This window comes from Caretta caretta, chromosome 2, assembly GCF_965140235.1.
Source record: "Caretta caretta isolate rCarCar2 chromosome 2, rCarCar1.hap1, whole genome shotgun sequence".
NCBI lineage: Eukaryota > Metazoa > Chordata > Testudines > Cheloniidae > Caretta > Caretta caretta.
Window position 1 is genome coordinate 2,245,063 of NC_134207.1, and position 25,036 is coordinate 2,270,098.

Sequence of the window (25,036 nt, forward strand, 5' to 3'; positions counted from 1 at the left end):
CAAGAGGCCAGGTTTGCAATAGTTTCTCTATTGTACCAAGCTTTATGTTTATTCTCAGGTAATGGAGACACAGCTTTAGATTTTAGCAGTGCACCCCCCCCACCCCCTTAGGGTTAACCTGTTCCCCTTGTTTGTTTTCACCTTCCTTTCCTGGAGGGCCATAATCTGAGTCTTCTAGTAGCTTCAAGAAAAGGAGTACTTATGGCACCTTAAAGACTAACCAATTTATTTGAGCACAAGCTTTCGTGAAGTGAGCTGTAGCTTGTGAAAGCTCATGTTCTGATAAATTTGTTAATCTCTAAGGTGCCACAAGTACTCCTTTTCTTTTTGCGGTTACAGACTAACACGGCTGCTACTCTGAAACCTATTTACACAGAGGCTTTCTGGCTTGCTTTTGGATCCAAAGCAATTAACAGCTCAGACTGTCTTAAAAGGGACACATTCTACTTCCACCAGAGTTCTGATTACTTTCCACTTTCATCTTCTGCTCCAAAACACAGAGATCTGAAAAAGAAAGCACAACCTATTGTGGCTCCTTTTGGAGCCCTAATAGGATTTTAATTAAGTACCATCTTTTGTTTGCGTGGTGTTTTTTTTTTAACCCCTTCTCCAATATACACTGCACACGTCCTGGGAAAATGCACATTCCTTCCATAGTTTAACCTCCACAACATATTAGCCATATTAATTTTACACAAGGGATAACTGCATCCCCCGTGCCCACAGTTTTTATGCACACTCACCAAAGTGACAATCTGATCCCCCCAGAACTACCCCAAGGCTCAGTGTTCCCATCATGCCTCCCCTTTTCCTTTTCCTGTGCGCACATAAAATTCTCTTTTGCCGAACATCCCTTGCGCTGTGATTATTCTTTTTTACACAACTGTACCCCGATTACACTCCCATCTTGTACAACTAGACACAATCAGGGGCAGCCAAGTTAAATTCCAATAGAAACCCCTTACATCCTTTAGTGATTTTGGTTACATTACCCAATAGTCAAATAATTTTGATCAGATTCTCTCTACTCCTGCTGCCGGTAGCAGTCCCTTTATAGACCATTTCTGCGGGAAAAGGGCCCGTTTTCCCTCAAAATTGCTGTAAAGGCTTCTGGGGACAGAAGCCTAGTGGTGGTAGTAGCCACTCTACCTGACCCCCTGGGATAACTTAATTACCAAGCGTCCATCCAATGTGACTGCACAGAGTTGCACACAGTTACATGGATATAACTGGGTTTGATCATTAAACAAAAACTTCCTTCTTGTAACACCACAACTGTCACTCTTTTAACGTCTTCACAACAGTTACCTTTTTACCATTTCCCCAACTCCCAAATGTTTATTTTCCCCCAAACCCTGTGTCATCAATTTTTGCAAAAGCTATTTCTAACCTTTCACTCACTTACTCCTACATTCAGTTCTTTAAGGTGGTGCAATTTGTCTGTAACAACTCAGCCACCAAGTACAATTATTGCCACACAGCTGCGTTAACCTGTGCTGTCTTCGCCTTGAGACTGTTCAAAGAGGCAGTAAAACATTTGTCTCCATGGATGCCCATGGATCTTTTACTCCAAAAAAAAAAAAAATTCCAGTGGAATATAGCAGAACTCCCTCATGCTTTGTCCAAAAAAACCCCCAAAAATCTCACATAAGTATCCAAAGTACCCTCCATTAAAACTTCAGAAGAACAAAAGTGTGGAAAGGTGGGGGTGGGGAGAGGAGGGGGAAGAGATGGCAAGAAACCATTTAAGCCTGTCAGGTCAGTTTAAAGTATAGGCTACCAGCAGCAAATTAAGTAAACCAAGAGGAAAGAAGAAAAGGACATAGTTAGCTCTGAGCCAAGGGTAGGTTCCCTGGGTTGAAACAGTTGCAAACCCTTATCCCCAGGTTCTCATCCTGGCTCTGGGAGAAGAGTGGGGGTTGTTACCTGCTCCTGCAAACCCTGCCATTCTGCACTTTTGAAACTCCCTCCCCCCTCCACTCCCCCAGGACCTAGTCCCAGCTCCAGTCTCTAAGGGAGTCTGTTAACTCTTCTTTGGACTCTAAACCCTGTTGTGCCAAATCATGTGTAACCACCCCTAACTAATTTACAACCCTTCAGCAGCCCTTGCTGAAGCAGCACCAAACTTGAAAGATTCCTGGCAGCTTCCCATAATGCTGCCCTTACTTCAAACCGCTCACAAGGGGACTGAAGTGCCTCCTTTCCCTAGAAGGCATCCAGTCCCCATGGGAAGGGACCTTCTTCCACTACCCGTATACCAAAGGAGGGTGGGCTCCTCAGCCGCCTCCCATCCCTCTGGGTCCCCTAACACTGCCTCCATTTCCTTTTTAATCTCATCCCAGGGTGACCCCTGCACCTGGTAGGGGCCCTGGTTCTTCCTTACCCATTTATCCAAAAAATCCTTTACCCTGGCTTGCCAGAACCTGCAACTACCATCAGGAGAGTTCGCAATACCCCCTCCAAGCAGCTGCCCGGACTGTTGGGGAGGGGGACTTACAGGCTGCCACTCACCTATCCGATGCATCCAAGTCACGGCACCAAGATGTTAGGGGGCTTATTCCTTCACCCACTTACTTCCCTGGTCGTCCTCGCATGAACAGAGAGCAACAATACCCAAAGTCCAAAGGTACAAACAATTTGATGTTTATTGGGGTGAACTTCCAGCAAGCATGATTCCAGTTTCCTTCCTTCGTGTCCCCCTTCCCAGCTCTGACACCACAGAGCCTTACACCTGTGTCCCTGTTCCCATTCCCCCCTTAGCAAAACATGATTCCAATTTCCCCACTCCCATTTCCCATCCCTCCACTTCCTGATTGACTGCAGACTATATAGTAAAACGTGTTCTGCTTAGCTATACCTTAACCAATCATTTTCCTGAAATTTAACTAACCAATCCTAACATATTGTAACATGATTATGTAACCAATTATATCCCACCACCTTAATTAGTTTACACCCAGCAAAATTAGTTATACAGCAGACAGAAACAATCACAGAACCAGACAGATTGTACAGACAAACAATAGGGAAATGGGGACCACAATGATAGAACAACACAGAAATGAGGATTTCACATCCCACCTATTAAGTGAGTTATTGCCAGACAGGATGGTCTCAAACTGTTTCCTTTTACATCTTCTAAGCACTTCCCTTTCTTTGGAGGCGACAGGCATTATCAGGACAGGATTGTATTCCTAACCGCCCAATAGCACCTTATTTCAATGTGAGGAGGTGACCGGTCGCTTCCCAGCTTATGGCTGCTTCTGCTACTTAGCCAAAGATCTTAGCCTAAGAACAGGGCCTCAGACTGTCACAGTAAGAGAAGGACCTTACACCAGCAGACAGTAATTTTGATTCTTTCTTTTATACCTCTATAACTTGCCAAGTGATGATAATACTCCTAAATTCTTAGAGTACAAGCCTTTACAGACAGGCCTAAATTTCTATATCCTAACACACAGATGCTTAAAAATAAACAAAAAGGCCGTACACTCAGTGCTTCCTTCCCCATCAGTAAAATGGGTGCAATCTGGCAGGAGGACCGCCTGCAGCTCCTTCCAGAGACAAGGTGACTGATGTGCAAGGAGTCAAAATAGCATGGGGCAGGGAAGGCAGAGGCTTGTCATGATCCCAGAGTAACGCTGCCGTCTGCTGAGCATGCTGTGTTGATGGCTTGGAAAATGTGAGCCTGTGTAGGTATGGGGAGGGGGTGATGGTGCAGCCCCCGGGGAGAGGGAGCTGGCCTCTGTTGCCTGCCCACTGTCTCCTGGGCCTGATCACAGCTGTGCTTCTCTCTTAACCTGCGTTCGTGCTCCCTTACAGCAACCCAGGAAGCAGACGCCAGAAGCTGATGACTTAACTAGTGACAGCGTCCAGAACATCAGCATCAATACTCTCTTTCTCATCAGCACCACTGTCGACAGGATGGATGAGGTGAGTCTGTGGAGTACTGTCGCTCCCTGCTTAGGGCTGAACTCGGTCCGTACCCTGTACTGCCTGCCTTACCAAGTGCGTGAGTTGGGAATTGCCAGTGTTAATGCACTTGGTAAGAGCTGGCTGGGGGGTGCTGTTTGGCCTGCACAATCTGCTGTCAGGCCTGCTTTTAGGCAAGTCCAGACTGCTGCAGTTCCAAAGCCAGGGACAGATCTCCCTGCTCTCTCGTCAGAGAAGAGAACAAATAGGCTCTTCACTGAATCGTTTGGTGACAGTCCAGTTGCTCTTTCCTCTAAGCTGAGGGCACCTGGATTTGTAAACTCTGAACAAGGAACTGTCTCAGGTGAGTTTGTGAAGTGGTGGAAGATGAGAAGGCCTTGATGTCCATTAGCATCCGGGTTCAGAGCAGGTGTACAAGGTGCCAGCCAACTTGAAGGGCTCTGTCCTTCCTGAAAAGAGAGCTGGTGGGTCAGAGGAGGGGAATGTTCAGACAGTTAGTTATTCTTCCACCTCTGATGCCACATGGATGGTGTCCCTCAATGGAAACCCTCCTCCTCTTCCCGTCCAGCCAATCCCTGTGGTCAGGCATTTCTCATGGGGCTATCGGAGTCCTTTCGATTCAGTGCCTTGGGCAGGGACCTTATCACACTCCTGTGTAGCATGAATGGTGCTAGACCAGAGGTGGGCAAACTATGGGCCACGTCCGGCCTGCGGGACCGTCCTGCCCAGCCCCTGAGCTCCTGGCCCGGGAGGCTGTCACCCCTCCCCCGCAGCCTCAGCTCACTGCGGCAGGGCAGCAGACCCCAGCTGACCCGGTGCTCTGTGCTGCGCGGCTGCCTGTCCTGGTGCAGCCGCGCTGCCAGCCACCGGCGCTCCAGGCAGCGCGGTAATGGGGCAGGGAGCGGGGGGGATTGGATAGAGGGCAGGGGAGTTCAGAGGGTGGATAGGGGTCGGGGCTGTCAGAGGGTGGGGAACAGTGGGGTTGAATGGGGGCAGGGTTTCCAGGGGCAGCAGTCAGGAAGGAGAAGGGGGGTTGGATGGGGAGGTGGTGGGGGGCAGTTAGGGGCTAGGGATCCAGGGGCGGTCAGGGAGAAGGGGTGGTTAGAATCATGGAATATCAAGGTTGGAAGGGACCTCAGGAGGTCATCTAATCCAACCCCCTGCTCAAAGCAGGACCAATCCCCGACTAAATCGTCCCAGCCAGGGCTTTGTCAAGCCTGACCTTAAAAACTTCTAAGGAAGGAGATTCCACCACCTCCTTAAGGAACCCATTCCAGTGCTTCACCACCCTCCTAGTGAAAGTTTTTCCTAATATCCAACCTAAACCTCCCCCACTGCAACTTGAGACCATTACTCCTTGTTCTGTCATCTGCTACCACTGAGAACAGTCTAGAGCAATCCTCTTTGGAACCCCCTTTCAGGTAGTTGAAAGCAGCTATCAAATCCCCCCTCATTCTTCTCTTCCACAGACTAAACAATCCCAGTTCCCTCAGCCTCTCCTCATAAGTCATGTGCTCCAGTCCCCTAATCATTTTTGTTACCCTCCGCTGGACACTTTCAAATTTTTTCACATCCTTCTTGTAGTGTGGGGCCCAAAACTGGACACAGTACTCCAGATGAGGCCTCACCAGTGTCGAACAGAGGGGAAGGATCACATCCCTCTATCTGCTGGCAGTGCCCCTACTTATACATCCCAAAATACCATTGGCCTTCTTGGCAACAAGGGCACACTGTTGACTCATATCCAGCATCTCGTCCACTGTAACCCCTAGGTCCTTTTCTGCAGAACTGCTGCCTAGCCATTCGGTCCCTAGCCTGTAGCAGTGCATGGGATTCTTCCATCCTAAGTGCAGAACTCTGCACTTGTCCTTGTTGAACCTCCATCAGATTTCTTTTGGCCCAATCCTCTAATTTGTCTAGGTCCCTCTGTATCCTATCCTCCCCTCCAGTGTATCTACCTCTCCTCCCAGTTTAGTGTCATCTGCAAACTTGCTGAGGGTGCAATCCACACCATCCTCCAGATCATTAATGAAGATACTGAATAAAACCGGTCCCAGGACCGACCCTTGGGGCACTCCACTTGATACCGGCTGCCAACTAGACATGGAGCCATTGATCACTACCCGTTGAGCCCGACAATCTAGCCAGCTTTCTATCCACCTCATAGTCCATTCTTCCAGCCCATATTTCTTTAACTTACTGTGGGAGACTATCAAAAGCTTTGCTAAAGTCAAGGAATAACATGTCCACTACTTTCCCCTCATCCACAGAGCCAGTTATCTCGTCATAGAAGGCAATTAGATTAGTCAGGCATGACTTGCCCTTGGTGAATCCATGCTGACTGTTCCTGATCACTTTCCTCTAAGTGCTTCAGAATTGATTCCTTGAGGACCTGCTCCATGATTTTTCAGGGGACTGAGGTGAGGCTGACTGGCCTGTAGTTTCCCCGGAGCCACCGCCTTCCCTTTTTTAAAGATGGGCACTACATTAACCTTTTTCCAGTCATCCGGGGCCTCCCCCAATCGCCATGAGTTTTCAAAGATAATGGCCAATGGCTCTGCAATCACATCCGCCGACTCCTTTAGCACCCTCGGTTGCAGCGCATCCGGCCCCATGGACTTGTGCTCGTCCAGCTTTTCTAAATAGTCCCGGACCATTTCTTTCTCCACAGAGAGCTGGTCACCTCCTCCCCATGCTGTGCTGCCCAGTGCAACAGTCTGGGAGCTGACCTTGTTCGTGAAAACAGAGGCAAAAAAAGCATTGAGTACATTTAGCTTTATCCACATCCTCTGTCACTAGGTTGCCTCCCTCATTCAGTAAGGGGCCCACACTTTCCTTGACTTTCTTCTTGTTGCTAACATACCTGAAGAAACCCTTCTTGTTACTCTTAACATCTCTTGCTAGCTGCAACTCCGGGTGTGATTTGGCCTTCCTGATTTCACTCCTGCATGCCCGAGCAATATGTTTATACTCTTCCCTGGTCATTTGTCCCATCTTCCACTTCTTGTAAGCTGCTTTTTTGTGTTTTAAGATCAGTAAGGATTTCACTGTTAAGTCAAGCTGGTTGCCTGCCATATTTACTATTCTTTCTACACATCGGGATGGTTTGTTCCTGCAACCTCAATAAGGAGTCTTTAAAATCCTTGGAGGGGGTTGGACGGGGTGGCAGGGGGCAGCTGGGGGTGGTCAGGGGACTGAGAGCAGGGGCAGTGGATGTGGCAGGGGTCCATGGGGGGGGCCATCAGGGAACAAGGAGGGTTGGATGGGGCAGGAGTCCCAGGGGGGCCATCAGGGGGCAAGAAGCGAGGCGGGGCAGATAGGGGGTGGGGGCTAGGCCATGCCTGGCTGTTTGGGGAGGCACAGCCTCCCTTAACCGGCCCTCCATACAATTTCAGAAACCCAATGCGGCCCTCAGTCCAAAAAGTTAGCCCGCTCCTGTGCTAGACAAACATGATTGACTTGTTCTCCGCAGGTTCTCTGGCCGTATCTCTTGGAGTTCGTGACCCCCATACAGTTCACCGGTGCCCTGACCCCCCTATGCAGGAGCTTAATGCACCTGGCTACAAAGAAACAGGAGGAGGGAGAGAATGCCGTCCTCATCCACTACGACACACATGGTTTGTATCGGCAGCTGCTCTCCTGGGCAGATTCTGTGCCTGCTTCAGCAGGAAGCATTGAGCATCCAGAGCGTCTAGTCTTGTGCTCAAGCTCTAGGTGAGCAAGTTTCCCATCTGACACTTGTTTCTGTATTTGTAGCAAACCTGCCATCGCCGTGTGCTCTAATGGCGAGGCTGCTGGTGAGTGAGGTTGGGGCTGGTCTGTCTGGGTTCTCTTTGTACTGAAAGAAGGCGGCATTTTCTTCCCTGGAGGGGGTGGGAAGACCAGGCTGAGAATGGTCTGCCCTGGTACTAGTGCCCCCCGACTACCCAGGCCCTGGTGCCTCCAAGCCGGGGGTGCTGTAAAAGCCTGGATAATCATTCCTATGACCTTACCGCTCTTGTCATCACTGTAATCTGAGATGGACGTGCTGTGATCCAGGGAGCAGCAGCTGGGTCCTTTCTACTGATAGAGTTCTCTGTAGTCTGTCGGCCCTTTTATGAGCAAGGGGAAATACTTTCAGAAACGTCCCGTTTTCATAAGTGACTTAGGCACTTGGGGTTCCATGTGCCTACATCATCTGTGAAAACGGGACTTGGGCACTCTTGGAAATGTTACCCAGGAGCTTCTTAAAAACCAGGCCCCCCTACTCTTTGATATTGGGAACTTTCTAGCATGTCTCAGGAAACAGGATTTGCCCTCACGTCCTTGGCAAAACATCCCGTCTCCCCTCTGTCAGCTACATGCTTGTGTCCTGGCTGCTGGTGTTTCCATGATGGCTAAAGCAATTGTGCTGGGTTCGGGGAGGGGAGCGAAGCTATACTTAACCTCCACATCTTTCTGTAGCCTTCCAGTGCTTACAGGAATTATATACACAACTGTGAATTCACCTGCTGTAATTCTCTTCTGCCCCATTTCCCCCAGACTGTGTCTTCACAGCCATATTTAGGAGACGGTCGGGGGGCAGCTGCCCTGCGTCTACTGAATGTATTGCACCTTAATATCCATCCCATGCTGGGCCAGCTGTGGAATAAGAAGATTCCCCCCTTAGTAGAGCACTTGGAAGGTAAGGCATTAATGGGGCCACAAGCGAAAGTCTTATTCAGAGTCCTGTGATATCTAAAGGCTGCTGTTGAGGTGCGCTGTTGCACTCGGATACTGTGGGGATGGGCAGCAGTCTGGAACTACTCAGCATTAAACTGTAACTATTCAAACACGAAGAGGCCATGCAGATCACTGTAAACAACCCATGAGCTGCTCTGGCTGGCTGTCTCCCACCTCTGACAGCAGCCTCGATGTGCAGCTTCCAGGAGGCAGCCCTCCTGCCCTGTCACACAGGGCTGGCGTGCAGTGCTGTGTCCCGGAAAAGCCTGCCTTCAGGCATCAGGAGGCCAGCCACACCTTGAAGCCTGTGGAGCTTTGAGGAGCAAAGTCTAGAAAACCACAGAAGAGAAACACTTGGCCAATTAAGGCTACACATATCCTCTGATCCCTGCTGCTTCTGCAAGGCCAATGCCATTCCTGCATTTAGCTAATCCTTCCATTTACCTAATGGCTGTACTGGGTCAGACCAAAGGTCCATCCAGCCCAATGTCCGGTCTTCCAACAGTGGCCAATGTCAGGGGCCCCAAAGGGAATGAACAGAACAGGGAATCAAGTGATCCATCCCATTGCCCATTCCCATCTTCTGGCAAACAGAGGCTAGGGACACTTCAGTGAAATAATCTCAGTGCTCCCACCAGTGGGGTGGGGGCAGTGTGACCAGCCATGCCAAAAAGCGCAGAGGTTCTTTGGTGTAAGTTCATGTTCTTTGCAAACTCTTCAGTTGGCACCTTGATTTAATGACCCTTATTGCCACTGTAACTGATAACTGGACTCCATTTAGGTCTCCCAAAATATTGCACTTAAACTGTGTGTTAAATCAAAGGTAACTGGGTTCCTCTCCACACTGCATTTACACACCAGCCTCCTTGCGAGAGCTAGTAACGTGTCCATGGCTGTGTTCGGAGCGTTGGCTCCGTGATCCCCAGGAGAGCCTGTTCTGCCTGCTGCACTCTGTGCTTTGTAGGGTGCTGATCTGAAACCAGCACACACGAAGGGTTTGGTTTTTCTTGTAGCAAATACGGAGAAATCCCTGTCCCCGAAGGAGTGGGAAGACCAGCTGCTTTTGGTAAGTGTGTTCAAAGGGGTGTAATAGCCTGTATTGTTAATGGGGGTGTGGGGGGGTGCACGCGTGGGGGGCAGGGTCGGGGGGTCCCAAATGCAGCCTGGAGCACTTGGCGACACTGTGTCTGCTCAAGAGGCCGTTGAGCCTCCTCTGAGGGTCAGTGCGGCAGAGGGAGCGTGCCTTTACGCCATGTGCAAGGCTGTAGGCCCAGAACCCGGACCTCTGCCCCCACTGCAAGGCAGCTGTGTGTCCCCAGTCGCCACGGACGGCTCTGAAGAGACGTCTTGGCTCGGACAAATGACGGGGCTCAGGTTAGCGTAGCTGCTGATGGGTTCAGGCAGGGCCTGGTAGGGGAAGTACCCGAGCCGTCTCCTCTCTAGGCTTCCTGGGTCGCCAGAGGGCACGAATCCCAGAACAGTGTGTGCGCAGGGGATTTGTTAAAGTTTAAAATAAGGCCTGGAGCAATCAAGGAACTAGTGCAGGGGTTCCTCCTGCTCCGGGAAGAGGCAGCATGCTGTTCTCCAGGAAGAACTCCTCCTCCTCCTCCCTCAGACTCCTTCCAAGGCAGCACCAGTGTTCGTGCTGAGAGCTGGAAGGAAATAGCTGAGAGGCAGAGTAGGGTTAGCTGGGCCGGCCTCGGATAATGACAGTCACTAACCTCTGGGGCCCTGCCTCCATTCAGCAGAGTGGAGCCTTTATGCGTCCCCGTGCTCTGAACGTCTGTCTTAGCGGTGCCTCTCGGGAGTCTCCATCTCTGCGTGTGTGTTGAATTCAGACACTCAAGGCTCTGAGCTTTAAATAGAGGCTTAAACACGCCCAGCACTTGGGCAGGGGCTCTCTCTTCTCCTCGCACGCTGGGAGGCTCTGAATAGAAATCCGTTCTCTCCATTTCTCTCCCCTGCAGTTCCTCCGGGAGACGCTGACGGCGATTTCTGACGACGCCTGGATTTGTCAGTTCAGCATGGAAATGTGCAAGCAGCTGAGCAGCTACAACGGCTTTCCCTCCGAGAAGGTCTGTCGTCGTCGTCCTCCTGGGCTTGTATCCCTGGGGAGGCGGCTGGGTACTCTGGCATTCAGAGGGAAGCATCTGCTCCCAGCCAGGCCCAGCTGGAGGGGATGGGGAAGCCTGGGGCTGATCTTGGTCAGCTGCCGCATACAGCCAACGACTTGGATTCTAGGCGCCGTTGGAAGAAGTGGCGGTCGCCGTGTCACCACGGCAGTGCCTTGCACTGGCCTCTGAGGGGCGTTCGGGCCACTGAGTCAAGGAATCGCCCAACGTTTCAGTTACTCTAGTTGTGGCGAATTGGTCCATGTTTGCGTGAGCGAGCCAGGGTCTCATGGGTGCAGCCAGGGAGGAGTGGGTGGCTTTGGCGATATTTTGGAGAAGAACAGAGCAGGATTTCGGGTCTGCCTCAGTGCGGTGTTGAGGGTCACCGAGGTTCTGGCCCTCCTGGGCAGCGAAGAGCACGAAGGAAAGAAATGTCATGGGAGGAGAGACGTGAGGTGAGGCTGTGGAAGTGAGGGGTGCCGAAGCTGACGTGAGTCTCCTGCGTACATGTGGTAGCGGAAGCCCAGAGCCGCCAAGGCGGGTTAATGAATTGCAGCAGTTGTCTCTGCTGTGGTCCTCGTGTGCTGAAGCAGGGCTGGCCGAGTTTGGGGTTTTCGAGAGCGGTGCGTGCGCGGGCCCGTCCCCCCAAGAGCAGCAGCCGAATGGCAGGCGTGGGTTGGAGTGTGCATGGAGTGGCTAGACGTGCCATGGGCTAGCTGCAGTGGGAGCAGCTGGTTCTAGCGTCTGGACTGTTTGAGCTAAAAACTTAACTTGCAGCTTCCCTGCTGTAGCCTAAGCTCGCTGCTGCTGCTGCTTCCTGCCTGACCCCTACCCTGCAACTCCTTCCCTTCCGGCGCCAGTGAATCCTGGGTTCTTGTGTCCTGTCCTATTCTGTCCCTGTGCAGGGTCCCATCCTGTCCTCCCCTTGTGCCTGGGAATGCTCTATTGCAAGAGTAAAACTGGCCAGTTGGAGTCTCGGGTGCTGAGAGGGGTCAGAGCAATGTGTGCACTTGGGCCATACAGTCAATACATGGTCTCCTGAGCCGTGGCTTGCATTGCAGGGTAGCTGGAGGCTGAGTGGAAGGCCATGGGTGATGTCTGCTCTCCCAAGGGCTCTGCTGGTGTTTTGGTTCCATAGAACACAATGCTCCTCTTCTTGTCTTCCAGAACTTCCTGTATAAGTGCATTGGAACAGCTCTTGGGGTCTGTTCGAACAAGGATGTGGTGCAAAAGCAGCTTCAAGAGCTGCTTGAAACAGCCAGGTACCAGGAGGAAGCAGAAAGGGAGGTGAGGAGACAGTATGTGGGCCAGCACCACCATGTCCTCTAGTGAGAAGGGGGCTTCCCCACTGCATGCCCCGACTCCTTCTGTGTGTCACACACCCACTGAATGACAGACTAGTGCGGGCTCCAGCCCTCTGCCCCCCTAGGCACTTCTATAACCAGCTTATTCCACCTCTTCATGTCTCCTTCTGGGTTTGGCCCAAGACTCAATGGCCAGGCAGATGTGGCCTGGAGATAAAGCTGCTTCCTACCCTTTCCCCAGTGCCACACTAACGATCCCTTCTTAGCGCATGGCCTCGTTTGAGACCTAAAGCTGTCTCCCTACCCACTCCAGCTAGTGTCTGGGGGGGAGTGGTGCTTGCCAGACTACATAAAGAAGCGAAGTTCGGAACAGGCTGGCTCAGTACAGGGGGATCCAAGGAATATGGGGTACCGCGGGAAGAGGTTGAACTCCCAAGAGGTACGCTCTCTGGGTCAGTCACAGAGTAACACCTTAAACCATGTTAGCGCCTGGCTGCTAGTGCCGCAGTGTTCTGGGTGAGAGAGGAAACCAGCCCTGGGGTGCCTGCCTCTAGTGGTCTCTTTCCCTGGTGATTACATGGGCTCCCTGAAGTTCCCCTGAGCTGTCACCTGGGTACAGGATTCTCTGTCACTATCGTAAGCTGCCATGTAGCGTTACTTTGCACTGTTCAGATGTATCGGGGTGAGTGTTACCCCTGCATCTAGTCATGTTTAAGGGCAGCACAGACATAAGTTAATGGTGACTGGCTCTGATCCAGTAAGGGCCAGTTTTTAATAAACGGTTTATGGAGTTTCAGCCCAACTTGCTGGACTACCTGGTGTGGGGAGTTATGATGCGGAAGGCAACCTGCTAAAGTTGCTTTTGATTCCCAGTAGATTTGGACTCCCTTGAATTTGCTCCTGTCTGTCTGCTGGGGAAGCAAAACTCATATGTGACTTCTGGAGAACATAGTATAGCTGGCTTGTTTATACTGACAGATGTGGCTAGCCTGGGTGGCCAGGTGTGTCATGACCCACTAGGGTCTGCTAGGCAGGCCAAAGCTTCACTCCTCTAGTAATTTAGACTACATGAGACTCCACTTTGCTCTGAGTGGCTTGGCTGTATGCGAAGACTGGAGCCTTTCACAAGCTGCGTCCCCATATGAAGATATCTGAGCCGCTGCTCTGTGGAGAGTGTAAACTGCCAAGCTGCCAGGCCTGCTGTCAGCTGAGCACGCTTTGAAAGCCTGGTGTTAAACCACCAAGAATTGTGTTTTGAACAGGCCAGTCAGGGCTGGTGAATTAATAGCTCTCTTCCCATCCTCCAGGGACTTGCCTCCAGCTTTGGGATCTGTGCAATAAATCACCTGGACGAAACCCTGGCCAAACTAGAAGACTTTGTCAAATCCGACATCTTCAAAAAATCAGTGGGACTGTTCAGTATCTTCAAGGTAAAAGGGCCAAGTAACCTGGAGTGGGGTGATGGGGGTAGGTGCTTCCAGAGCCCAAACATAGTCAGATCTCCACACCTGAGCAGCTCTTCACTAAACAGGCCTAGTCCCCTGTGTCTCAAGGGAATGTTACGGGGGCTGCCCAGTCCCCTTGCTCTCACAGGAGTGTCATTGGCTGCAGGGAGGAGTGGAATGAGCAGAGGGTTGGGAACTGGGACCTCCTATGAACTCCAGTCCCAGCTCTGCCTCTTCCTTGCTGGGAGGCCTTGGAGAAGCCACAGCTTCAGTGTCTGTATCTGCCAAATAGGGAGTCTCCTGAAAGGTCGAGGCTGGATGGTGAAAAACACCAGTGCGTTACCTGTTCAGAGCCATGTGTGGGCCATAGCCTCGCACGTCCCCAGAGGGGAGCTATTGACTAGGTAGTGCACAAGAGCTGGCAGCCAGAGCCTGCCCTCAAATGCATTCGCACTGTCCCTGTCTCTGGTGGGAGTCCGATGCACAGGGATGTGCAGAGTGGACTTGGCCTGGGCTTGCCCCCCTTGACAAGGTCTGGTTAATGTCTAAGTCCTGAGAGGTGTGGTGGCTGCCGATGGAAGGTGGCAGAATAGTCTCCTGCCCTCACCCCCACTGTGCTTTGTGCCCCTTGGGCCCAAATTATGGGCCCTTCACATGCAACAGACGGACCCAGGCTAGGGGTCAATAGTCTGATTCTGGTCAAAGGTGCACACAGTATAATGGGTATGAGGTTGGGGGGAGGAACCCATCTTGAGGCAGGAGGGCCGTGTCCTGGCGGGGGCCAAGCCGCTCTGCAGAGACGCGGAAGCTCTTCCGCTCATAAAGAGCAGCCTGTGAAGGGTCACTGCCCTTCCACGCTGGGAGGGGGAACTTGCAATGCTTTCACTCCAGGGACATAGCTGTGCTGGGGAGTCGACCCTCCAAGGTTACTCTGAGCTGACCGCCCTCTAGAACAGTGGCTCTCCTGACCACCTTGTGTAAGGCCCATCACCCCAGCCCCCACATCCTACTGTGAAACCTCTTGAATCATAGAATATCATAGACTATCAGGGTTGGAAGGGACCTCAGGTCGTCATCTTGAGAAAGGAACCCCCTAGGAAACAAACCAGTCTGAGAACTGTTGCTTCAGACCATTGGCTCAGCCCACTATGGCAAACCAAGAATTTGCACTTATTGGGAGGGCAGTAGATTGCTCTCCATGGAGTGACCGACATACCCACCTGTGGCAGGCTATCAGTGTGTGCCACCTAATGGCAATCACCAGAAACTACAGTTGTCAAATATTTACCTTGCGTGCATGTAACAGCAGAGCAAAGTGAGGGCAGTACATGGCGGAAGTGTTCGCAAAGGAAGCAAGAGAATAGCTTTCTAGTTTGGTATGGGGCATGCAAAGTGCCAGCAGCTGGAAAGAATTCTCTGGCTAACCCACCCTGCTGACTGTAATTCTAGTGCACAGAACCCGAACTCTCATAGGCAGCCGGTCTCTCACATGGATACTCTCAAGTTGGGTTCATGTGCTCTGCAAACTGGTGGCTATTTAGCATCACTCCATTTATGGTCCTGCACAGGATGGCGCTGGAGGCAATCTAGGGAATGCCACAGACCTCTCTTGGCCCATGTCCTGGTAACCACGTTACTCCAGCAGAGGCATGTAAACAGCATGGTAATGAAATCTGCAGGGGAGCTGCAAACAGCAGCATGGACAGGAAAATAATACAAAGGGAACCAGGAGTCTCTGAGCCCCACCCCCTGTGGGGAGGTCCCATCCCAGGACCACAGACAGACTGGCCAAGGGGACCAGTCCTGCCTTGTCATGGAGAGGGACTGGGTGGCCCAACAGGTCACTTCCTTCTCTAGCTTCTTTCCTATCTCTTGTCTCAGGACCGCAGCGATAATGAAGCAGAGAAGATAAAGAGCACCCTGATCTTATGCTATGGCTACGTAGCTAGGTATGCCCCCAAAGAACTCGTGCTGTCCAGAATTGAAGTAGACATTCTCAGGAACATCTTCCATTACTTTGACACCAAGGTAGGTGACCTGCCTGTGTGCATGTGAACGAGTGAGAACAGCCTAGCTGGGTGTGCAAATACTGCATCTGAAAGGGCCCATGCCAACCCCTGGAGGGGCTCATGCCATGTCTTGGGAGGAGGCAGCTCACTTCAGTGTTTGCTAACCTTGCTAACATGTTTTTCTTTTACTTGTTCAGGTTCTGGGAATAAAGGTAGAAACCAAGGTACAGTGTGAGGCATTAAATCTGACCTACTCTCTGCTCTGCCTGCCTCTCTCTGTCTCTCTGTTTGATCACTCTAGAGAGGAGATGTCACGGAGTCCCTGGGCGATGCTCTGGAACTGCTCCCCATGAAGCCAGTCAGGACTCTGGGGCAGTCGCCTTTCTGTGAGCAGCCTGTCTTCAGGACACGCAGCTCACACAGCTTCCACCTTCCTGGGTCTGACCTCGGAGCATTCAGCATCCTCTGCCCCTCCGTGCGCTTCCCCCCAGTGAGTCCGCTCAGGCGGGGCTCCTGGGGAAGCCAGAGGGTCCTGCACCCCAACTTCGCAGTCAGACGTGACTCTCAGCCAGCCAGTAAAACAGAAGGTTTATTAGACGACAGGAACATGGTCTAAAACAGAGCTTGCAGGTGCAGAGAACGGGACCCCTCAGCTGGGTCCATTTTGGGGGGCAGTGAGCCAGACAACCACGTCTGCACTTCACTCCATGTCCCAGCCAGCCCCAAACTGAAAACTCCCTCCAGCCCCTCCTCCCCTGGGCTTTGTTCCTTTCACGGGCCAGGTGGTCACCTGATTCCTTTGTTCTCCAACCCTTCAGCTCTCACCTTGCAGGGGGGGAAGGGCCCAGGCCATCAGTTGCCAGGAAACAGGGTGTTGGCCATTCTCTGTGTCCAGACTCCTGCACACACCTGCCCTCTAGGGCTCTGCAATGATCATACACCCTTACTCCACCCCCTAGATACTTAAGAACTGCCTAGGGGAAACTGAGGCACCCCCACACTATTCAGAGGAAACATTAAGAACAGTCCCACTTCGTCACAGGAGACTATTAGCTTACTAAATACCAGTGCTCGTGATTGGGGTCTCTGTGCAGTGCTCTCAGCAGGGAAGTCTGGCATTGGGGAGGAATGAGACCATCACAGGGTGAACAGCAGAGTTGCCCTGTGGCCGAGTGCTTGTTATCGGAGGGGCCGAGAGCCGAAAGCATGATTCTGGTCTGGAAGAGACTAAAATGGCACTCCGCTCTCCAGGTCGGCTGGCTGTAGTCACTAAAGCCCCGCAGAGTCAGCAGGAGGGAACTGGAGTGTCTTCCTTCCTTTGTGTGCCTTCAGCAGGTTTCCTCTCGCACTCAGTTTTTGTGCAAACTCACTGAAAGCTACAGGGCTGCATAGATGTCCTGGACAGCCTCCTTTGCCTTGCAGAACCTCTCACTGGTGACTGCGTGAAAAGGAGACCCTCAGCTTGGCTCTCAGACCGCAGGCAGTGTGGTCAGGTCTGTCAGCCTCATGTGTTCAAATTGTGCTGCAAAAATGGGAGAATAACCCCAGAGCCCAGGTGCCACTCCGGCACTGCTGCTTCCCAGAGCACAGTTGCCCCATAGACCTTGGTGTGCCATTTCTCCCCCGCCCCAGCTCATTTGAGCAGCACTGATGTAACTAGGTGGGGAAGCTTAATGACCCCCGAGGTCTAGCCACAGTTCACAGCTCGGCTAAAAGTCCCTACCCACCCAGAACAGGTGTTCAGTGGCCAGATACCCAGGTCGCTGTCTGGGGAGGGGAAGGCAGCTGCGTTCTGCTACTATAAAAGACTGAGGAACAAAACGTGGCATTTGTCAAGCTCAAGTTAAAATCTCAGGCCAGAACACCTCCTTCTCCAGACTCACTAATGTCTTTTTCCTTCTGGTTTCTTGTTGGCACTAACCACTTCTGTACCATGGCTTTCTGGGCACGCTCTGAGCAGTCGGGACGCTCCCTGGCAAACACGCTGCTGGCTCCACAGCCATCTCCATAGGGTCCACGGGGAGAGGGGTGGTGAAGGGGGGGCACTAGGACTATGCCTTCATTTGGGGAGCTGTGGCTGGAGTAGAGCAGTGTCTCAACTTGCATGTACCCAGGAGAAGAACCAGGCCTTAGTCCTTTTTATCGCATACCCTAGATCTAAAGGGATCGGGGCCCTCTACATTAATCCCTGCGGCAGTCCCTTTTTTGGTGCTGCAAGGGATTGACTGCTGTCTCGTGGGGTGACGGGCAAAGCCACGGGCAGTGCGAGGAACGTTCCCACCTGCTGTGGGCCTGGGGGTTAGCCTGGCTCTTTACAGCAGAGTAAGTAGTAATGGACAGGGACACATTTGTCTGCTGGTGAGGCATGTGTCTCGGCCCTGCTGCTGGATGGCTCCATGGTATTTCCTCGGGAGGCTCGGAGGCCTTGTCCGAAGTGCAGATTCCCGAGCTCTTCGTTTTAAAAACACTGGGCTTGGAGCAAGGCTCCCTTTAAGGTGGCAGCTTCTGCACTTTGAATCTCCAGCACGTGCACCTTGTCCTTGGGTGCCACCTCGTCAGGTGGGAGGTGCAAGGCGTCTCTTCGGGCGCACTGCTGGCTGGGTGGAGGCTGCGTTCGGATCAGGAGCTTGCGGGCTGGAAAGCCCTCGGGGGCTGGGATGCGTGCTAGCTGGGGAGATGTCCATGCTACAGGGACAGCATTGTCGCTGTGCCGCTCTAGCGTCCTTGTGCAGACGCTTCCTACGCTGACAGGAAAGCCCCTTCGGTCGATGCAGGTCATCCGCCTCTGGCAGGCGGAAGCCAGGCTGACAAAGAATCCTTTTGTCAACCTTGTCACATCTACACCTAAAACCAAGGGCAGGTCTACACTACAGCCGGGATCGACGCTCTGAGATCGATCTAGTAAAGACCTGCCATATTGACTGCAGATAGCTCTCCCGTCGACCCCTGTACTCTACCCCCTCACCCCCCGAGGGGAAAAGTAAGGTAAGTCGCCGGGAGACTTTCTCCCGTAGACCCTGCGGTAACTCGACCTAAGGCACGTGGACGCCAGCTACGTTCTCCACGTAGCTGGAGTTGCAGCACGTAGGTCGACTTCCCTCGGCAGCGTGGGCACAGCCTGAGTTGACCTAGGTACTGTTCTGAGGGTACTAAAGCTTTCCCAGTGCTGGCTGGCCTCGTAGATCGACCTGTATTTTAGGTGTAGACCAGCCTCAGCGGCTGTAACCTGGACGAGAGGCAGAGCTGGCAGAGCCCACAGCAGAGCAACCGGAATAGAGGCAGGCGAGGAAAGAGCTGCTGTGCTCACCTTTTGATGGGTGGCTGAGCCTGCCAGCTCAGTGCACCCCGGTCAGCGTGTGGGTAGATGCTGCTGGGTTTAGACCTGCACCTCACTGCTCGTCCTGTGCTCTCTACACTTAGGATTTGACGTTGAAGCTGAGCCTCATTCGGAGCATTTGCATGATCAGCCAGGCCGTTTATAACAGCATGCAGTCCGGTGCCTTCCTCTTCTCCCACAAAGCAGAGCTCCTAGCTCAGATGATGGTAAGAGGAAATTCTGGGCTACTTCTCTTGAGACCTAGGTCAGGACTGGGGGGCTGGGTTAGATAGACACAACTCTGCCTCAGCCAGGGATTCTGGGGGAGGTTCTTGGGTGTCTGTCCCCTTTCCTGGGGCCAGGGAGGGAGTTAGTGCAGGCGAGGAACGAGGCGTGTGGAGACTGGAAGTGGAGGACGGTCGCATGGTTTGCTGACTCTCAAATGAGCAGGCTGAACGTGGGAAGAAGGTGTGGTGACTGTCCAGGTCAGTGGTGGTCTGCGTGGGAGGCTGTGTGGGGAGATTGGCTGGAAGGCAGGGTTCATGGCTGTTCTGTGGAGGTGGAGTTGTTCCAGGACCTTGTGTGGCCTATCTTCTGGGTCCAAACGTTTGTGGTTTGCTCAGGGCGAGCTGTCTTTGAGATGGTGATGGATTTCTGCTAACCTCTCTCCCTTTGCATGCTAGGAGTTTATCAAAACAGAACCACTGGACTTGCTGAGAACTCCTATTCGCCAGAGAGCCATGATCTCCTGCACGTACCTGGTGTATCCTTTCCCTGTACTCCCACCTCCGTGGAAATAACGAGAAACCACCTGCCGAGGCAGCTTGAGCTGCCGTCTCACGTGAGTGGTATGAAAACCAAGTACAAATCTGCAGTGCCTGGCCAGTGCGTGTCCCATTCCATATGTGCACCCCAGGAGTTTAGATTGAGACAATTCTTGCAGAAAACTTCTCGCTAGTACCCACCCCCGCTCCCCACCTGCGTTATGCACTTGGTTGTCTTGCTCAGGCTCTGCACTGAAATCTCTTCGTGCAAAATAGAAAGCCAAGGGCCTCACTCTTCATCTTAAACTCTGCGAGAGAGAGAGAGAGAGTTTGTTTCTGAGCTAGAGTTAAACATCCTGCAGCACGTGTCCGTCCCCGACACAGATGTGGAGAACAGCTCCGCCACTGTCTGCGCAGCGAGATCAGCAAGAATGCAAATTAAAATGGTGGCTGGTATGGAGGTAGCTCCCTTTAGCGAACGGCATGTGTCTGCTCACTTGCTCCCTTAACGCATCGGTCAGCATACTGGAGCCTCCGCTTAGCGAGCCTGAGCACAGGGAACTGATTGATACCTGCCTGAGCAGCGTGCTGGCCCTTCCTCCGCTGGACGTCCTGAAGGAAAGAGATGGGCACGTGCCAGACGCCTTGCACAAGGAGGTAGAGAATTGAACTGCCAGCAGGCTGAGGTGGGAAGGGAGCTGTCTGAGCTAGACAGTCTGTGTGGTGTTTGGGGCCCTCTCTGCTCCTAGCTAGTTCTGGCAGTGCACCAATGGGATTCAGAGCTGGTGTCCGGTCATGTCTGTTCTGAAGAACAGCATTGAGATGGTGCCAGTCACTGATCTCAGCTGGACTGGAACTGATGCCTCACTGGTGGAAAGTTGTGTGTGCCAGGCCAGATCCATGAGCCACTTAGTTCTTTGTCAGTGGTGCCTTTCCGGTGCGTAATACGCGCTTCAATTCTCCTTCACTTGACTAGTGCAGCACCTGTTGGGGAAACCTGGCCCGTAAACTTCTACACACAAAACATGAGTAAGAAAACACTGATTCACTGATAAGCCTCCAAAAACTCCAGGTGTATTAACACCACGTTCCCAGAGCCAAATCAGAACAACCCAGCAAACTGTCTGTTTGGTGGAAAAGGCATCTTTCTCTGAGCAGCCTTTGAAAGCCCATAGGGCTGAAGCGATGGGGTTTTGTTCGAAGATCTACATACGGCTGAGCAGTAATGAATAACAGCCTGGTTGTTTGCCACCCAGCCATTGCAACATGCCGCTAAAGAGTAGCCCCTAAAGTTCCATACTGCAGTTAGAGGGCAGCTTTCACATGAACTGCAAAGCAGGAACTGAAGCTGTCTCTGGGCTTGTCCCATTAACCAGAGGTCAGGGGCAGGCAGCTCAAACCAGCTTTTAATAAAGCTCCTAAAACTTTCCCTCAAGAGTCTGAAACCCTCTGTGTTTTCTGGGATCCCTTCTGTGAACCGGAATGCACCATGTGGGGCCCGAAGGTGCTCCTGGGACTTGGGAGAAAGGCTAGTGAGCCAGGAAGTTCTGGATTTCAGAAAGGGGAGGGTCTTTACAGCCTAGCAAACTTCTTTCCCAGCCCCTAGCTAGCAGGTGCCATGCAGTCTAAGCTGGAGCCATTCGTTTCTGAGAGTTCCACCCCACAGGGTCACTAGACGATGTGACCAAGCAGTTCCAGTTACGGGGAGGCCTCGCTTGCTGGGCCTTGTGTCTCTGAGAGCTGCACCTTTGTGCCCAAGAGGAAGGCAGCAGCAGCTGCCTTCATGTTATGCCATGCAGCAAGCGGCTAGCACAGGCCTCACGCAAAGCTTGGTGCCCTTCTGTGGCCAGACCGACTCCACTGGGACAGATCTGAGCGGTCACCTGGTGGTAATGTCGTGCCTTTTCCTCCTCATAGACTCTCTACTATGACACCATCAGTGCCCTTAAGGAACTGCTGAAGAGCATGCTGCAGAAGGACCTGACTCCCCATGGACTACAGAGCATGTTCGAGGTGGGTGGCCCCAGAGTCTGGGCGGGGGGAAGAGTGGGAAGGCTCCTGGCTACCACCTAGCTGGCTGCTCACCACCCTAATGCTGAGCAAAGGGAGGAAGATAATGTGGGTTTCTGGTCACTCTCTCAACATTAGTCTCTGGTATTTGGGGCCTAAAGCGAGGTGCCCATATCTCAGCCACCTCTGGTACTCACTAGCCACACAATGGCTAGCTGTGCTGCCCGTGCCTGCTCAGCCCTACACAGCAGCACCCCTAGTCTCAGGGCCCAATACTCTCCTCATTCAACAGAACAGACTGGGAGTTCAGTTGGGCAGTCTGTGGACCAAAGGACACGTGTGCCATAGAGAGATGGAAGGTGGCAACATCTGCCCTTGGCAGATTTGGTCCTGGGAGTTGCTTGAACCCAGAGTAGTGAGAATTGGCCCATCCCTCAGACTGCAGTTATCTTCCTGAGCATAACCGTGTGTCCTGTGTAAGCTGTCACTCTAACCCTGATAAACCCCAGCACGCAATGCTCTGTAGATGCCATAGGCCCTGGACTGTGTCGTAGAACTCCATGGTCTAGGGGCAAGCCTTCACCCACCTCTGAGTTCTTGTCTTTGGGTCTGCCTCTACAGCATCTAGGCCCATGGATCAGGTCGAACAAAGAGCATGAGCGTGAGCGAGCAGTGGAGGTCAGTGCCACACTGCTGGAGTTCTACCGGGACAAACTGAATGTTAGTGTAAGTAAATGCAATGTAAAGACATGCCCATCCCACCCAGTAATGGGGATCCTGCACCACGTCGCTCACAATATGGGGTGCGGAGAGCAGGAAACTCAATCCCCTGTTGCACTGGTCCATAGAACCACAGGACTGGCAGGGACCTCGAGAGGTCGTCTAGTCCAGTCCCCTGCACTCACTGCAGGATTTAGTATTATCTAGCCCATCCCTGACAGGTGTTTGTCCAACCTGCTCTTAAACATCTCCAATGACAGAGATTCCACAACCTCCCTGGGCAATTTATTCCAGTGCTTAACTCCTTGACAGGAAGTTTTTCCTAATGTCCAACCTAAACTGCCCTTGCTGCAATTTAAGCCCATTGCTGCTTGTCCTGGCCTCCGAGGTTCAGGAGAATAATTTTTCTCCCTCCTTTTATGTACTTCAAAACGGTTATGTCCTCCCTTAGTCTTCTCATCTCTAGACTAAACAAACCCCGTGTTTTCAATTGTCCCTAGGCCATGTTTTCTAGCCCTTTTTATCTTTTTATTTTTTTTTAAACTCTTCTCTGGACTCTCTCCAATTTGTCCACATCTTTTCTGAAATGTGGTACCCAGAACTGGACACAATCCTCCAGTTGAGGCCTAATCAGCACGGAAGAGAGTGGAAGAATTACTTCTCGTGTCTTGCTTACGACACTCCAGCTAATACATCCCAAGATGATGTTCATTTTTGTTTTTTATTTTTTCATTTTCCAGCAACGTTACGCTGACTCGTATTTAGCTTGTGATCCACTATGACCCCAGATCCCTTTCCGCAATACTCCTTCCTAGGCGCTCATTTCCCATTTTGTATGTGTGCAACTGATTGTTCCTTCCTAAGTGGAGCACTCTGCATTTATCCTTATTGAATTTCATCCTGTTTACTTCAGACCATTTCTCCAGGCTGTCAGATCATTTTGAATTATAATCCTGTCTTCCAAAGAATCATAGAATATAAGGGTTGGAAGGGACCCCAGAAGGTCATCTAGTCCAACCCCCTGCTCGAAGCAGGACCAATTCCCAGTTAAATCATCCCAGCCAGGGCTTTGTCAAGCCTGACCTTAAAAACCTCTAAGGAAGGAGATTCTACCACCTCCCTAGGTAACGCATTCCAGTGTTTCACCACCCTCTTAGTGAAAAAGTTTTTCCTAATATCCAATCTAAACCTCCCCCACTGCAGCTTGAGACCATTACTTCTCGTTCTGTCATCTGGTACCATTGAGAACAGTCTAGAGCCATCCTCTTTGGAACCCCCTTTCAGGTAGTTGAAAGCAGCTATCAAATCCCCCCTCATTCTTCTCTTCTGCAGGCTAAACAATCCCAGCTCCCTCAGCCTCTCCTCATAACTCATGTGTTCCAGACCCCTAATCATTTTTGTTGCCCTTCGCTGGACTCTCTCCAATTTATCCACATCCTTCTTGAAGTGTGGGGCCCAAAACTGGACACAGTACTCCAGATGAGGCCTCACCAATGTCGAATAGAGGGGAACGATCACGTCCCTCGATCTGCTGGCTATGCCCCTACTTATACATCCCAAAATGCCATTGGCCTTCTTGGCAACAAGGGCACACTGCTGACTCATATCCAGCTTCTCGTCCACTGTCACCCCTAGGTCCTTTTCCGCAGAACTGCTGCCTAGCCATTCGGTCCCTAGTCTGTAGCTGTGCATTGGGTTCTTCCGTCCTAAGTGCAGGACCCTGCACTTATCCTTATTGAACCTCATCAGATTTCTTTTGGCCCAATCCTCCAATTTGTCTAGGTCCTTCTGTATCCTATCCCTCCCCTCCAGCGTATCTACCACTCCTCCCAGTTTAGTATCATCCGCAAATTTGCTGAGAGTGCAATCCACACCATCCTCCAGATCATTTATGAAGATATTGAACAAAACCGGCCCCAGGACCGACCCTTGGGGCACTCCACTTGATACCGGCTGCCAACTAGACATGGAGCCATTGATCACTACCCGTTGAGCCCGACAATCTAGCCAGCTTTCTACCCACCTTGTAGTGCATTCATCCAGCCCATACTTCCTTAACTTGCTGACAAGAATACTGTGGGAGACCGTGTCAAAAGCTTTGCTAAAGTCAAGAAACAATACATCCACTGCTTTCCCTTCATCCACAGAACCAGTAATCTCATCATAGAAGGCGATTAGATTAGTCAGGCATGACCTTCCCTTGGTGAATCCATGCTGGCTGTTCCTGATCACTTTCCTCTCATGCAAGTGCTTCAGGATTGATTCTTTGAGGACCTGCTCCATGATTTTTCCAGGGACTGAAGTGAGGCTGACTGGCCTGTAGTTCCCAGGATCCTCCTTCTTCCCTTTTTTAAAGATTGGCACTACATTAGCCTTTTTCCAGTCATCCGGGACTTCCCCGGTTCGCCACGAGTTTTCAAAGATAATGGCCAATGGCTCTGCAATCACAGCCGCCAGTTCCTTCAGCACTCTCGGATGCAACTCGTCCGGCCCCATGGACTTGTGCACGTCCAGCTTTTCTAAATAGTCCCTAACCGCCTCTATCTCCACAGAGGGCTGTCCATCTCTTCCCCATTTTGTGATGCCCAGCGTAGCAGTCTGGGAGCTGACCTTGTTAGTGAAGACAGAGGCAAAAAAAGCATTGAGTACATTAGCTTTTTCCACATCCTCTGTCACTAGTTTGCCTCCCTCATTCAGTAAGGGGCCCACACATTCCTTGGCTT

At 51.8% G+C, this 25,036-nt stretch overlaps 1 protein-coding gene across 6 annotated transcripts in view; it reads left to right on the top strand.

The window, feature by feature from the left end:
- Positions 1 to 25,036, top strand: part of MROH1 (maestro heat like repeat family member 1) — a 112,622-nt gene that overhangs the window by 43,148 nt on the left and 44,438 nt on the right. For 3 of the 6 annotated variants that reach the window (XM_075124862.1, XM_075124861.1, XM_048837048.2), the window contains exons 14-28: positions 3,823 to 3,933; positions 7,406 to 7,550; positions 7,690 to 7,730; positions 8,455 to 8,596; positions 9,648 to 9,700; positions 10,602 to 10,709; positions 11,913 to 12,032; positions 13,357 to 13,479; positions 15,376 to 15,522; positions 15,701 to 15,727; positions 18,924 to 19,046; positions 19,503 to 19,582; positions 20,105 to 20,240; positions 21,501 to 21,596; positions 22,215 to 22,319. In XM_075124862.1, coding sequence (XP_074980963.1) covers positions 3,823 to 3,933; positions 7,406 to 7,550; positions 7,690 to 7,730; positions 8,455 to 8,596; positions 9,648 to 9,700; positions 10,602 to 10,709; positions 11,913 to 12,032; positions 13,357 to 13,479; positions 15,376 to 15,522; positions 15,701 to 15,727; positions 18,924 to 19,046; positions 19,503 to 19,582; positions 20,105 to 20,240; positions 21,501 to 21,596; positions 22,215 to 22,319 — 1,557 coding nt within the window. The remainder of the gene's footprint in view (positions 1 to 3,822; positions 3,934 to 7,405; positions 7,551 to 7,689; positions 7,731 to 8,454; positions 8,597 to 9,647; positions 9,701 to 10,601; positions 10,710 to 11,912; positions 12,033 to 13,356; positions 13,480 to 15,375; positions 15,523 to 15,700; positions 15,728 to 18,923; positions 19,047 to 19,502; positions 19,583 to 20,104; positions 20,241 to 21,500; positions 21,597 to 22,214; positions 22,320 to 25,036) is intronic. The other 3 variants (XM_075124863.1, XM_075124865.1, XM_075124864.1) reach the window with 3 other exon arrangements.